We start from the raw sequence: 12,638 nt of genomic DNA, 5'->3' as shown, positions 1-12,638 counted from the left end.
ATTACTTTATCGGGGCTGATATCAATCTTTTGTACCAATGGGTATTTATACATGTTTTTTAAAATATCAAGAGCTTGATCAGCAAAATTAGACAAGTATCCTGATTCATTTTTGCTTAAAAGATTATATTTAATATTAGCTATTTGTTTTACATTTCGAGGTCCTATTATATCACGATCTTCAATTAGTAATTCTTGGTAGATATTACTAGGTGTTTGGTACTTTACTTTATTATCAATTGTTTTGTAAACGCAACGCGGTGTGCGTAAATATATAGATTGAGATATTTTCTTATTGCCATGAGCTATTTTACCAGGATACTCACCTAAATATTCGGCAATAAAAAATATCGTGTAATTGGTTAACTGATGATGACATATTAACCAAATAAGAAATCTTTCTCTTATATTTTCCACAATTTCTTAACGCACTATAGTAACGATGAAGAATTACCATATCGTCAATATTTGGCTGAAGCTCAAGTAATTCTAAATTTTTATTATTTTTAATTTGTTTTTTTTTAAAAAATCAAAATTTAATGATTCGATCATCTTGGCTTTCCAGTCCAGGCTCCGCAATCATCCTCAAAGACTGATTTTTCGCCAACATTTTTTAATATATTAAATTGATTATTAATTACAAAAACTTTATTATTTTTTACCCCAGTAGGTATTTAATTCAATACTTTTATAGGATGCAAGAATAAAGACATTAATTAATCAGTAGTTAAATATTTACCAAAATTATTAAAACCTTCCCTTGCCATAGAATCTTCTTGAATAGTGGTAGCTTTAATAACTAAAGCTATTTTAGACGGATAAAGTGCTATAGATGTCGAAGGCTGATTGGACGGAGAAAGTGGTATATATAAATATTCGTCAGAATTTTTAGATTGGGCTTCGATTGGATTTTATAACTCTTTATATACAAAATTAGTAGGTGAAAATACAATAGACGGAGAAGATGTTCTAGAAAGAGGAAATACTCTAGATGGAGAAGGTGTTCCAAAAAAGAAATTACTCTAGATGACGAAGATTTTCTAGAAAAAGAAATTACTCTAGAGGGAGAAGGTGTTCTAGACAGAGAAATTGCTCTAGAGGGAGAAGGTGTTCCAGAAAGAGAAATTACTTTAGATGGAGAGGGTGTTCTAGAAAGAGGAAATTCTCTAAACTGAGAATCCACATCATAACTCCAAAAATAATGATGGAAACTTAAATTTTTTTTCATTTTATATTTATATAAGAGTTTACACCAAATGAGTCAAAAAAATAAAATATTTTTAAAATCCCAAAGATCTAAAAAAAATTAAAAAATTGACTAAACTGAGAATCCACATCATAACTCCAAAAATAATGATGGAAACTTAAAATTTTTTTCATTTTATGTTTATATAAGTTAGTTTACACCAAATGAGTCAAAAAAATAAAATATTTTTAAAATCCCAAAAATCTAAAAAAAAATTAAAAAATTGACTAAACTGAGAATCCACATCATAACTCCAAAAATAATGATGGAAACTTAAAATTTTTTTCATTTTATGTTTATATAAGTTAGTTTACACCAAATGAGTCAAAAAAATAAAATATTTTTAAAATCCCAAAAATCTAAAAAAAAATTAAAAAATTGACTAAACTGAGAATCCACATCATAACTCCAAATATAATGATGGAAATTAAAATTTTTTTCATTTTATGTTTATATAAGTTAGTTTACACCAAATGAGTCAAAAAAATATAAAATTTTTAAAATCCCAAAAATTAAAAAAAAAATTAAAAAATTGACTTAACTGAGAATCCACATCATAACTCCAAAAATAATAATGGAAACTTAAATTTTTTTTCATTTTATGTTTATATAAGTTAGTTTACACCAAATGAGTCAAAAAAATAAAATATTTTTAAAATCCCAAAAATTTTTTAAAAAATTAAAAAATTGACTAAACTGAGAATCCACATCATAACTCCAAAAATAATGATGGAAATTTAAATTTTTTTTCATTTTATGTTTATATAAGTTAGTTTACACCAAATGAGTCAAAAAAATAAAATATTTTTAAATTCCCAAAAATTTAAAAAAAAAAAACTGAACTGAGAATTCACATTATAACTCCAAAAATAATGATGGGATCTTTAAAATTTTTTCATTATATGTTTATATAAGTTAGTACCAAATCAATTAATCCAGAGCGAAGAATTATGCTCCTATAATTCATATTATTTTTAATTAAAAACTAAAATTTTAATAATTTACGCCATCTAGCGGAATTTTATTTATGATATATAAAATATATTATGTGTGTTAAATTTTCTATATAATAGATCTATTCTATACATATTATAAATTTATGGACTACAATATCTTCTATATTCTAATTTATATATTTAAATAATTTTAATTTTGGATAGATTTGATTTTTACTTCAAAAATATTTTATTTATATATTTAAAAATAATTGATAGGCAATAAAATAAAAATAAATTTTACCTGTCAATTCTCAGTTTACCTGTCAATTCTCAGTTTACCTGTCAATTCTCAGTTTACCTGTTAATTCTCAGTTTAGTTACACCGTGTAATGTAATAAAATGTAAATCTTACGAAACCGAAATGCCTTTAAGTTTGAAGTGCTTATTGGAATCTATACTTCTTTTCACTAATGCAGTTGCAATATTAAATGAAAAAAGATTTTTAGCAAAAAGTGATAAAAATATAATAATTTTAATTTTATTTTTGTAAACATCAGTTGGATGGAATCATGATTCATCACAAACATTTAGTGATTCTCCTGGAATAAAGTCTCAATTGATAAATCTTATTAAATCTATTCAAATGGTAATGAGAGGTACATAAATCTTTCAAATATGTATACGCATCTTTTATATAGTACCGCTAATATTTTTGAATATAGTTGTAATTATATTGGAATTGATATTGGGATAAACTATGTTATAAATATATATTTTTTTAAAATAAAAGTCTTATATATTTTTAAAATGTCTGCTTAATAATTTAGCTTTTTCTCTAATTTGGTCTCTTTGTTTAATAAGCTTGCATTCTAAAAGTATAGCTTCTTGTAAAATTTTATCCACTTGTTTTAAACAATAAGGTTCAAAAGATTCTGCATCACTAAATCTATAAAAAAAATTAAAATATAAATTATTTAATCCTAACATAAAATAATGCAATCGCTTCTTGATTATTTTCTCAAAGTCTTTTTCTATATCTTATTGGTTAATATTATTAAACAGATGTTTTATTATTAAAAAAACTTTTTATGTTTTACCTTTTAACTTTTTTTCAATATTCTGGCTGTCAGTTTTAATATCATTTTCCTTAACTAAATAAAAGATAAAAAACAATTTGATTAATGAAAAAATCTTTTATTTTTCAAATAAGAAAATGATTAGATTATCAAAGTGTGTTGTTCTTTTTTTATATAAAAAACACCCTATTTTAAAGTAAATAACTGCTTATTTATCAAGCCATATGTATTTTAATAATAAATATGATAGTAATGTTGTTAATTTATTCCCAAATAACAAACAAGGGCCCAATTTCAAGACATTTTCTAATATTAATTCATATTAAGTTCCCTAGGAGTTTGAGAAAAAAAATGTTTAAAATAACAAGTTTCATTTTTGAAAATTTATATTTTGTAAAAAATTATTATATAAACAAGTTTTATAATATATTTATTACATTTTACCTAGGTCTTCTTTAAGAGCAGAGTTTTGAGACAGATTGGTTTCTTTTTGCATATATTTTTTATCAGGAAATAAAATGGGATTTGATTTCAATATCTGATTATTCTCCTTTTTAATATCTAATGTAGTGTCATTTTCCTTACAAGAACAAAGTTATAACATTTTATTAATATTATACCTCCATTTTAAGTTTTTTATTATCATCATAATTATTTGCAAAAGAATCACAAGAAAATGGTGATTTTTGCATGTTTATAATTGTCTGCTTATTATGATAACTTATTATCCCACGCAATATTTATTTTCGGTATAGAAATTAATTGTAGGCAAGAAAGGTCTTTAGATATGGGGATGGCTGAAGCCTAGGTGAAAATAGAAAATTGGTTCTTAAGAATCTATAATTGAAAATATATAAATATTTTAGCCTTCATTTATTTATAACATTATAAGTATTGCTATATTCAATTGCACTTTTTAGTTTTAAAAATGTGCTCTGGTTCAACTTATTTTTGATAATTATTGCAGTTTTGCTGCTTAACAGCTTTAGAACTAGACACCCTATTTTGGGTTGTTTTAAGTATTTGGTGTGGTGGCATTTTATTTTTTATGTCTTGTTTTTTCAATTTATTTTTCTTTCTTTTTAGGGTGTTTAGAACCATATAGCCGAGTTCACCCAATCTGACTCAGAGTCTGAGTCGTTAGTCGAATTAGTCGACTCACTGAAGTCGTGAACTCGAGTCGACTTAAATCGTGAATTCAAGTCGTTAACTCAGGTCAACTCGAATCGTGAACTCCAGTCAACTCGAGTCATGAACTTAAGTCGACTAGAGGACAAATATTTCGAATTATAATATTATTTTTGTTACAATTAATTTGTGGTTTTCATGCAAAAATTTTAAGCAAAATTTGAATTGATAAGAATTTAAAATCTTCTTTTTTAATTAATTTTTTTGTGAATTATTAATCTTTTAGTTGAAATCTTTTATAGGTTTATTTTTATCATTTTTGTAAAATTATCTATTTTTTTTTAGTTCATCAAATGAATTAGTTTAAATAATTTATTTTTAAATATTTATATTAAATTTTTATATGTTATTTTACATGATCGTCTTGTAATATTTTAATGTGATAATTGTCATGTTATTTTTTAACATTTTTGAAATTTTTGGCACAAAAGGGTAAAAATATAATTTATATTATAAATATGTTAAATTATAAATTCAATGATGATGTTCCTTTAAAAATGACAAATATCATAATCTGTGTTTTAAAACATATTAGTTTATTTTTGACGCTAATATAGATTGTAAATATGTTAAATTAAAATTTAGGTTAAGATGTACCATAGAAAAGTGGCAATTGTCATAATCGTTATTTTTGAACTTTTTTGAATTTTTTTAAAGCAAATGTGTAAATATATATATTGTAAACTTGTTAAATAAAAATTTCAGTGAAGATGTACCAGGGTCATTCCATAAATCAATCACTTTACAACCCGACCATCTCAGATTGTTAAAATTTGGTATTTAAGTTAATAAAGTATTGTAAGTGACGAATCCAAAATATTAGAGTCTTAACTCTATTAGAATTGGAGATATAGGTCTTCAAAGTGGGTCAACTTGGTCATTTTTCAAAAAAAATGATTTTTTAAAATTGAGATAACTTTTATATTAGATGCACTATGTATATTTATTATGGCTCATTTTATAGCCCTAAGTAAACTCTTGAACGTATGTTAAATAAAATTAATTTTTAGTATAAATATTTTTTTTAAATTGCGCTTAAAAATTTGTAATTAATTTTTTATAATGTTAGACTAAATTTCTTTTCCAAATTTCAGATATTTTGTAAAGAGTACCAAGAACTGTTCATATAAAAATTTCAAAATGGGGCCAAAAAAATTAATTAGATAAAATTGCATTTTAAAAAAATCCGCTAGATGGCGCAAGAAATTTAAAATATTAATTTTAACAATAAAAGTCATTCTAAGAAAATTTTTTTATTCCATAATATAATATTTATCGAATAATTAATAATAAGCGTATAAATATCTAAAATAATTTTAATAAAGTTTCTTTGAATGATAACCACCATTCATTATCATATAAACATGTAACATACCCTTTAATATCTTTAATTTCGCTTTATATTTCGGATTTTTTCTAATTTGACTTCAATAGCACTAGAATATTTTTTTGTATTTATTTGTGATAAATTAACAGGATAGACTGCATGAATTTTTTGAATCCCAGATATTGAAAGAGCTCTTGAAAATCGTTCCTCTAAAAATTCTTGCTCATCTTGGTATTCTTTATGGGATGTATAGGAAAAATAAATATTTTTAATATTTTCCTCAGCGAATTAAAAGGATTCATAGGGAGATTTTATTTAATTTTCATAAGGACGTTGTAAACTGGCCCGCGCAGCCAAGCGTTTAACGGTTCCCCCTATTCCATCGCAAACATTTTTCCCATGGGCAGTAGGAAAAAAATGCCACTCTGCTGGGATGGCCAAGCCCACTTGATAACACAAATTTATAAAATTTTTCCTATTTTTATATTGCGCCGCGGACCCCTCGGAATAATAATAAATGTTTTTTGGCTCAGACAAAAAGTAATTTTTTAGAAAATTTATCTTTTTTTTTGGAATAAATGAAATAAATAAGTGTTATGTACCAGCGACTCTGATATGGCCTCATAACTTATATAATTTAATACATTATTTATTTTATAATATATACCAAATGGATGTAGGGTAACCTGAGAAGTGGCCCAGTGATAACTTTGGACTTCGTCTTGAAATATAAAAGAGTAATTTTCAGAAAAATCGCAGATAACTAAATAATGATCTAGCTCTAAGTTGTTTTTAAGATTCTGATGGAATCTATTTTGTTGTTCAGTAATAAAAGAATGGCGAATCAATATAAATATTTTATCAAATAAGTAATTAAGAAATTCGTAAGCAGTTTGTGTTAGGGTCTTTAAACTGGACAGTTATCCATTGCGTGAACGTTATCCTGTATATATCATTTGCAATTAATAAATTTTCTAATTTAGCCCTTAATGCTTGGTCCCTAGGACATTCATGACATTCGCCAAAATAACAGGCTGGCAGTGGAGGATTGCAAATCATTTTTGGAAGTCTTTGTAAATCTTTATCTCAAAATCCCTATTTTTTGTCAAAGTTGCTAAATTGCTACCTATTATTAGCAACTTAACATTCTGATGGATTAGGCAGACATAAACAGAGTGAGTGCCACTTGAACCTGGCATTATGCAATTTTTAGGGCGCAATGAGGTGAATTTTGAAAATCCGATTTTAAGAGTAGGGTAGATAGTTTTAAAATTTATATAGATTTCTTTTAAATTATTAAGAATTTACCTTTTTTGAACGTTAATCCTTTCATCATTTGGGCCAAAAAAATTAATTAGATAAAATTGCATTTTAAAAAAATCCGCTAGATGGCGCAAGAAATTTAAAATATTAATTTTAACAATAAAAGTCATTCTTAGTAATTTTTTTTATTCCATAATATAATATTTATCAAATACTTAATAATAATCGTATAGTATAAATATTTAAAATAATTTTAATTTCTTTGAAATTAATTGAATTATCGATTATTCGAAATATTTTTTCCAATAATTATATCTGTTACTTTTTCCTAAAATTTATAATTTTTAAAATTAATTAATTTATCGATTTTTTTATCTGTTACTTTTTCCTAAAATTTATAATTTTTAAAATTAATTAATTTATTAATATTTTATTAAATATATATTGTACAAATCCATTGAATCTTCCAAATCACTATTCCGTAAAAGTTTTGGGAAAGGTGCCCCTATGGATGACAATGTATCATAAAATTAAGAAAGGAGAATATAATTGTGCTAAGTGTCGCAAATTATTTAATAAAATGAAGAATAGTATTACAATTTTAGAGGATAGCAATATCCCTACAACTTCAAATAATTTCTTAAACTCCACCGATATAGAAAATGATTATCCAATTAATGACAATGCGCAACTCCCTACACTTTTTTTAGAATCCTTAAATTCTACTTTAAATCAAATGGAAATTTTTTATATGAACAGTTCTCTTTACAAAATATCTGAAATTTGGAAAAGAAATTTAGTCTAACATTTAAAAAATTAATTACAAATTTTTAACCGCAATTTAAAAATGATATTTAAACTAAAAATTAATTTTATTTAACATACGTTCAAGAGTTTACTTAGGGCTATAAAATGAGCCATAATAAATATACATAGTGCATCTAATATAAAAGTTATCTCAATTTTAAAAAATCATTTTATTCGAAAAATGACATTTGACCCACTTTGAAGTAGGCCTAAAACGAATTATTTGTTATGCGAAATTCGATTCGATTCGTATTTTACGAATACGAATAACACAATTATTCGATTCTAAATTTCGAATCGAATATGAAATGAATAATGAGGAAAATTATTCGAAATTATTTATATATAAATATTCGTAATTTTTCGCAAATATTTTATTTGTATTTGTAAATTGTTGTAAGTATAATAAAAAAAGAAGTAATTAAATATTCCTAGTGGATATCATTTTATTTTATTACCTATTATCTTTATCAAATCCATAACTTATATTAATTGCTGTCAAATTTTAATGGAAGAAAAGGAAAAGCCCCAAACCCAAAGTAAACAAAAATATAATTATTTTATTTTGATATTTTCTCTTTATTTAATCATTTTTGGTGTTAAGATTCCTGGCTAAGCCACTGCAATTAAAACTTCAAAATATTATTGTTAGTGATTGTGGCAATTTAATAAATAGTGATGAAGATTTTATGATAATGATTATGATACACTATCTGAATTAGATGATTTACTTTAAAATTTGATAAAAAATAAGGTTACTAAATGGGAAAAGAATTTTCCTATAAAAAAATAAGAACTAGTCAAGAAAATTTAGTTATTTATCTGCCAGGAACCTCAGAATATGAGAAAGATTGTTTTGGCTTGTTCTTTTTAAATATATTCTTAAATTTATGCAAATACTATTTTTAATCAAAGTACAACAAATACAATGGATATTTATATTTTGAAAATATTTTCATATTTTTTTTTAATACCAATATTTGCATAAGTATTATTTAAATTTTATATAATTTTTTATACAATAAAATTTTTATTGCATAAATTTAAGAATATATTTAAAAAGAACAAGCCAAAACAATCTTTCCCATATTCTTAGGTTCCTTGGCAGATAAATAACTAATTTTCTTGACTAGTTCTTATTCTTTGATTAGGAAAATTCTTTTCCCATACAGTGACCTTATTTTTTTATCAAATTTTAAAGAAAATCATCTAATTCAAATAGTGTATCATAATCACTATCATAAAATCTTATCACTATTAATAACATTGTGATAATCACTTCTAATAAAATGATACATGTATAATATATATACTACAAAATTAACAATAATATTTTGAAGTTTTATTTGCAGTGGCTTAGCCAGGATTTTCTCTCCCAACTCTCCCATTTTTTATGAACACTCAATTAGGCTATGTTAAATTTATTTTAAATATTTGCATATAAGAATTAGATATAACAAAATTTTAGAAAGTATTTCATCATTATAGATTTTATTTATTATATTAAAATACTTTAATAGCATAAATTTCCTTTATTTAATCATAAATTTTTTTTAATTATTTAAAATAAATATTAAAATGTAAATATTTTATATAGATTATAATTTTAAAAATTTTATTGTATAAAAAATTATATAAAATTTAAATAATTCTTATGCAAATACTGGTATTTTAAAAAAATATGAAAATATTTTCAAAATATAAATAATACATTGTATTTGTACTTTGATTAAAAATAGTATTTTCATAAATTTTAAGAATATATAATCACTTCTAATAAAATGAGATTACATTTATAATTTATATACTACAAAATTAACAATAATATTTTGAAGTTTTAATTGCAGTGGCTTAGCCAGGATTTTCTCTCCCAACTCTCCCATTTTTATGAACACTCAATTGCTTACATCTTAGGCTATGTTAAATTTATTTTAAATATTTGCATATAAGAATAAGATATAACAAAATTTTAGAAAGTATTTCATTATAAATTTTATTTATTATATTAAAATACTTTAGTAGCTTAAATTTCCTTTATTTAATCATAAATTTATTTTTATTATTTAAAATAAATTTTAAAATGTAAATATTTTTATAATTATAAAAATTTTATTGTATAAAAAAATATATAAAATTTAAATAATTCTTATGCAAATACTGGTATTTAAAAAAAATATGAAAATATTTTCAAAATATAAATAAAACATTGTATTTGTACTTTGATTAAAAATAGTATTTGCATAAATTTTAAGAATATATTTAAAAGAAACTAATATAATATTTTTTTTGATTTGAAAAGAGAGGTTTAATTTTTAATTCATAAGAGGAATAAATTAAAATATTTTTATTTTTAAAAAACAGCCTCCTCCATGCTTACGCCACTGTTTAATTAATTTACTGTTTCTTAATTTTTAAATATTTTTTCTTTCAGCTCCTAATGTATTAATGATCTGGAATTTCTGGAAAGATGGTAAGCATGTATTTTATATGATATATATAATTTTAAATAATCAATTAGAAAATCTTGATGGAAGAAGTTATGGTGAAGAACATAGTCAATCCTCGAATAGTTCTAGATCTACATCAATATCTGATCAAACTGATGTTAATGTTAGACGGAAAAATTCTTTAATATGGAACCATTATCTGCATGATTCTAAAACGGAGACAGCTAGATGTAAGATATGCAATGTAGAAATAATGTGCAAGAAAAACCGGTGGGTCTATTTATCGCTCGGCTAACCACATAATAAATCATTTATTACTAAATATCGCTCGATTGGGAAATGTGGCTCGGTTAACCACATAATAAATCATTTATTATTTAAATTACGCTAGGCTAATTACATAATAAATTTTTTATTGCTAAATATCGCTCGGCTTATATTTATTTATTAAATTTCCAAACATTTTCCAGTGGGTTTTCACTTTCCTAATATTAATTGAGAATTAATTAGTTTATAAATAAGATAAAGGGTTGGACAGGTGTAAAAAATTATCTATTAGATATTTTAGCTTCAATACTTTTATAAAATTAAAATTGCTCATAACATTTTTTATTTATTAAAGTAAAAGAAATAATATTCTATCCGCTAGATGGCGTCTTTAAATTTTTATTATAAAATTTAAAAATAATATTTTTGAATGTGTTTAATAAATTTCGCCATATTCTATCATGATGACTAAAATACTTATGATTTTTTTTATAGCATTATCTATATTTTGGTAAAAAATTAGTAGTCTTTTTTAAATTTTGCAATTTTTATTAATCAGATAAATTAATAACGATGGTAATTCATTTTATTCATTCATATATAAATCATAATTATTTTTACCAAATTGATATATAATGTTATTATAATATAATTATTGCGTTCATAAAATATAATTTGTTCGGCAGAGAAGATTTAAATATACATTTAGGATAATAAAATTATATATATTGATGAAATAGATTATGAGCAGGGGAAAATTGGGGAAAAATAAGGAATTAAAATTTATAAAAAATATTTTATCGAGTCCTTTCTGCTTTAATTCTACGTCGCTGATGTGGTTTTTTTGAGCCTTTTGGTTTTAAAACAGATAAAGTTTTATCTAATGAATGTAATTTATCTTTGCTTTGACTATTAAGTAAATTATTTAATGTATCATGACAATCTATCGATTCGGGTATTAAATAATTGCGATATTCATTATTTAAAAAATATTCTCCTTTTCCTGAGAAGGATCTTTTAAATTCTTTTTCTTGTAACATTGTGATATCCTTAATTTTTTCGATTATTTCTTTTAAAGGACGTTGTTTCCAGTTTATATATGATTTTAAAACATGGTTCATAGATTCGCAGTTGTTATTTGTCCATAAACAATTTATTATTTTATTTTTTAGGGGAATGTAAACATGTTCATAAATTACTTTTTGAAATTTATTTTTTATATATAGCAAAAAAATATTTAAATTTTCATTATTACAATAATTGTATAAATCGTTTAATTTTTCATTATATATTTGGTCATTCCGAGAAAATAAAATCCCATTAAAAGAAAAAATATCCTGTATAATTTTTTTAGACATAACAGCATTTACACCTTGTTTTTCCGTCAAATATTTTCTTATATTGTCTTTTAAATGACGTGTGCATATTAAATGAGTATTAAATTAAAATATTTCCTGAATAGGTTTTACTATAGCCTTTTGGTCACTACCAAATATGATATTTTTAATATTTATTTTATTTTTTAAAAATACAGAATGCAAATGAGAGAAAAAAGTATGATAAGTGGTCATATCAGAATCTCCATGCAAATATATTGGTCCTAAAAATATAGGGGATTCATCTGTTTTATATCTCTTAACTGCTATATGTTTAAATACTATAGCAGTTAGGTATATCACCCAAATTAAATGTTTTATCAACGCCTAATATACAGAAGTCAAATTGGTTTGACAAAAACTTAATAGTTTTAATAATAAAATGAGTATAACAAATTATCGATGGTGTTTTCTCTTTGATGTGAATTATTGATTGGATAAATGGCGAAATATGTAGATCATTAGTAATTTGTAAAATATTAATCGCAAAATTTAGAGGTACTTTTGTATCTTTTTTAAGTTTATAATTTAAGTTATAAATTTGTTTTAAATTTTTTGGTTTAATTGGGTCTTTTTGAAATATATAATTATTATAAATATTGCGACATGTTTGATTGTCCTTTATTTGATTTCTAATGTTTGATAATAACTGATTTGAAGTCCGTACATAAGGATTTACAATCTTTTTGGAATTCCCATGGCAA

The 12,638-nt window shown here is 23.3% G+C and overlaps 1 protein-coding gene across 3 annotated transcripts; it reads left to right on the top strand.

Annotated features, from left to right (window-relative positions):
* The first annotated feature begins 2,583 nt into the window (after positions 1-2,583).
* LOC135922029 (immediate early response 3-interacting protein 1-like) lies at positions 2,584-10,807 on the top strand. 3 transcript variants are annotated; one of them, XM_065456434.1, is made up of 4 exons: positions 2,584-2,695; positions 2,741-2,839; positions 10,276-10,314; positions 10,363-10,807. In XM_065456434.1, exons 1-4 carry the CDS (start codon positions 2,605-2,607, stop codon positions 10,584-10,586), a joined length of 453 nt encoding a protein of 150 aa, XP_065312506.1. In that variant the 5' UTR covers positions 2,584-2,604; the 3' UTR covers positions 10,587-10,807. The 3 variants fall into 3 exon arrangements, with proteins under 3 accessions (XP_065312506.1, XP_065312508.1, XP_065312507.1); XM_065456436.1 differs by lacking the exons at positions 10,276-10,314; positions 10,363-10,807 and adding an exon at positions 2,882-2,991; XM_065456435.1 differs by lacking the exons at positions 2,584-2,695; positions 2,741-2,839 and adding an exon at positions 8,317-8,383.
* Positions 10,808-12,638: the final 1,831 nt, after the last annotated feature.

This window comes from Gordionus sp. m RMFG-2023, chromosome 1, assembly GCF_954871325.1.
Source record: "Gordionus sp. m RMFG-2023 chromosome 1, tfGorSpeb1-WG-v2, whole genome shotgun sequence".
Classification (NCBI taxonomy): Eukaryota; Metazoa; Nematomorpha; class Gordioida; order Chordodea; family Parachordodidae; genus Gordionus; species Gordionus sp. m RMFG-2023.
Note: the sequence above shows the minus strand (reverse complement) of the source record. Positions and strands in the feature narration are given on the sequence as shown.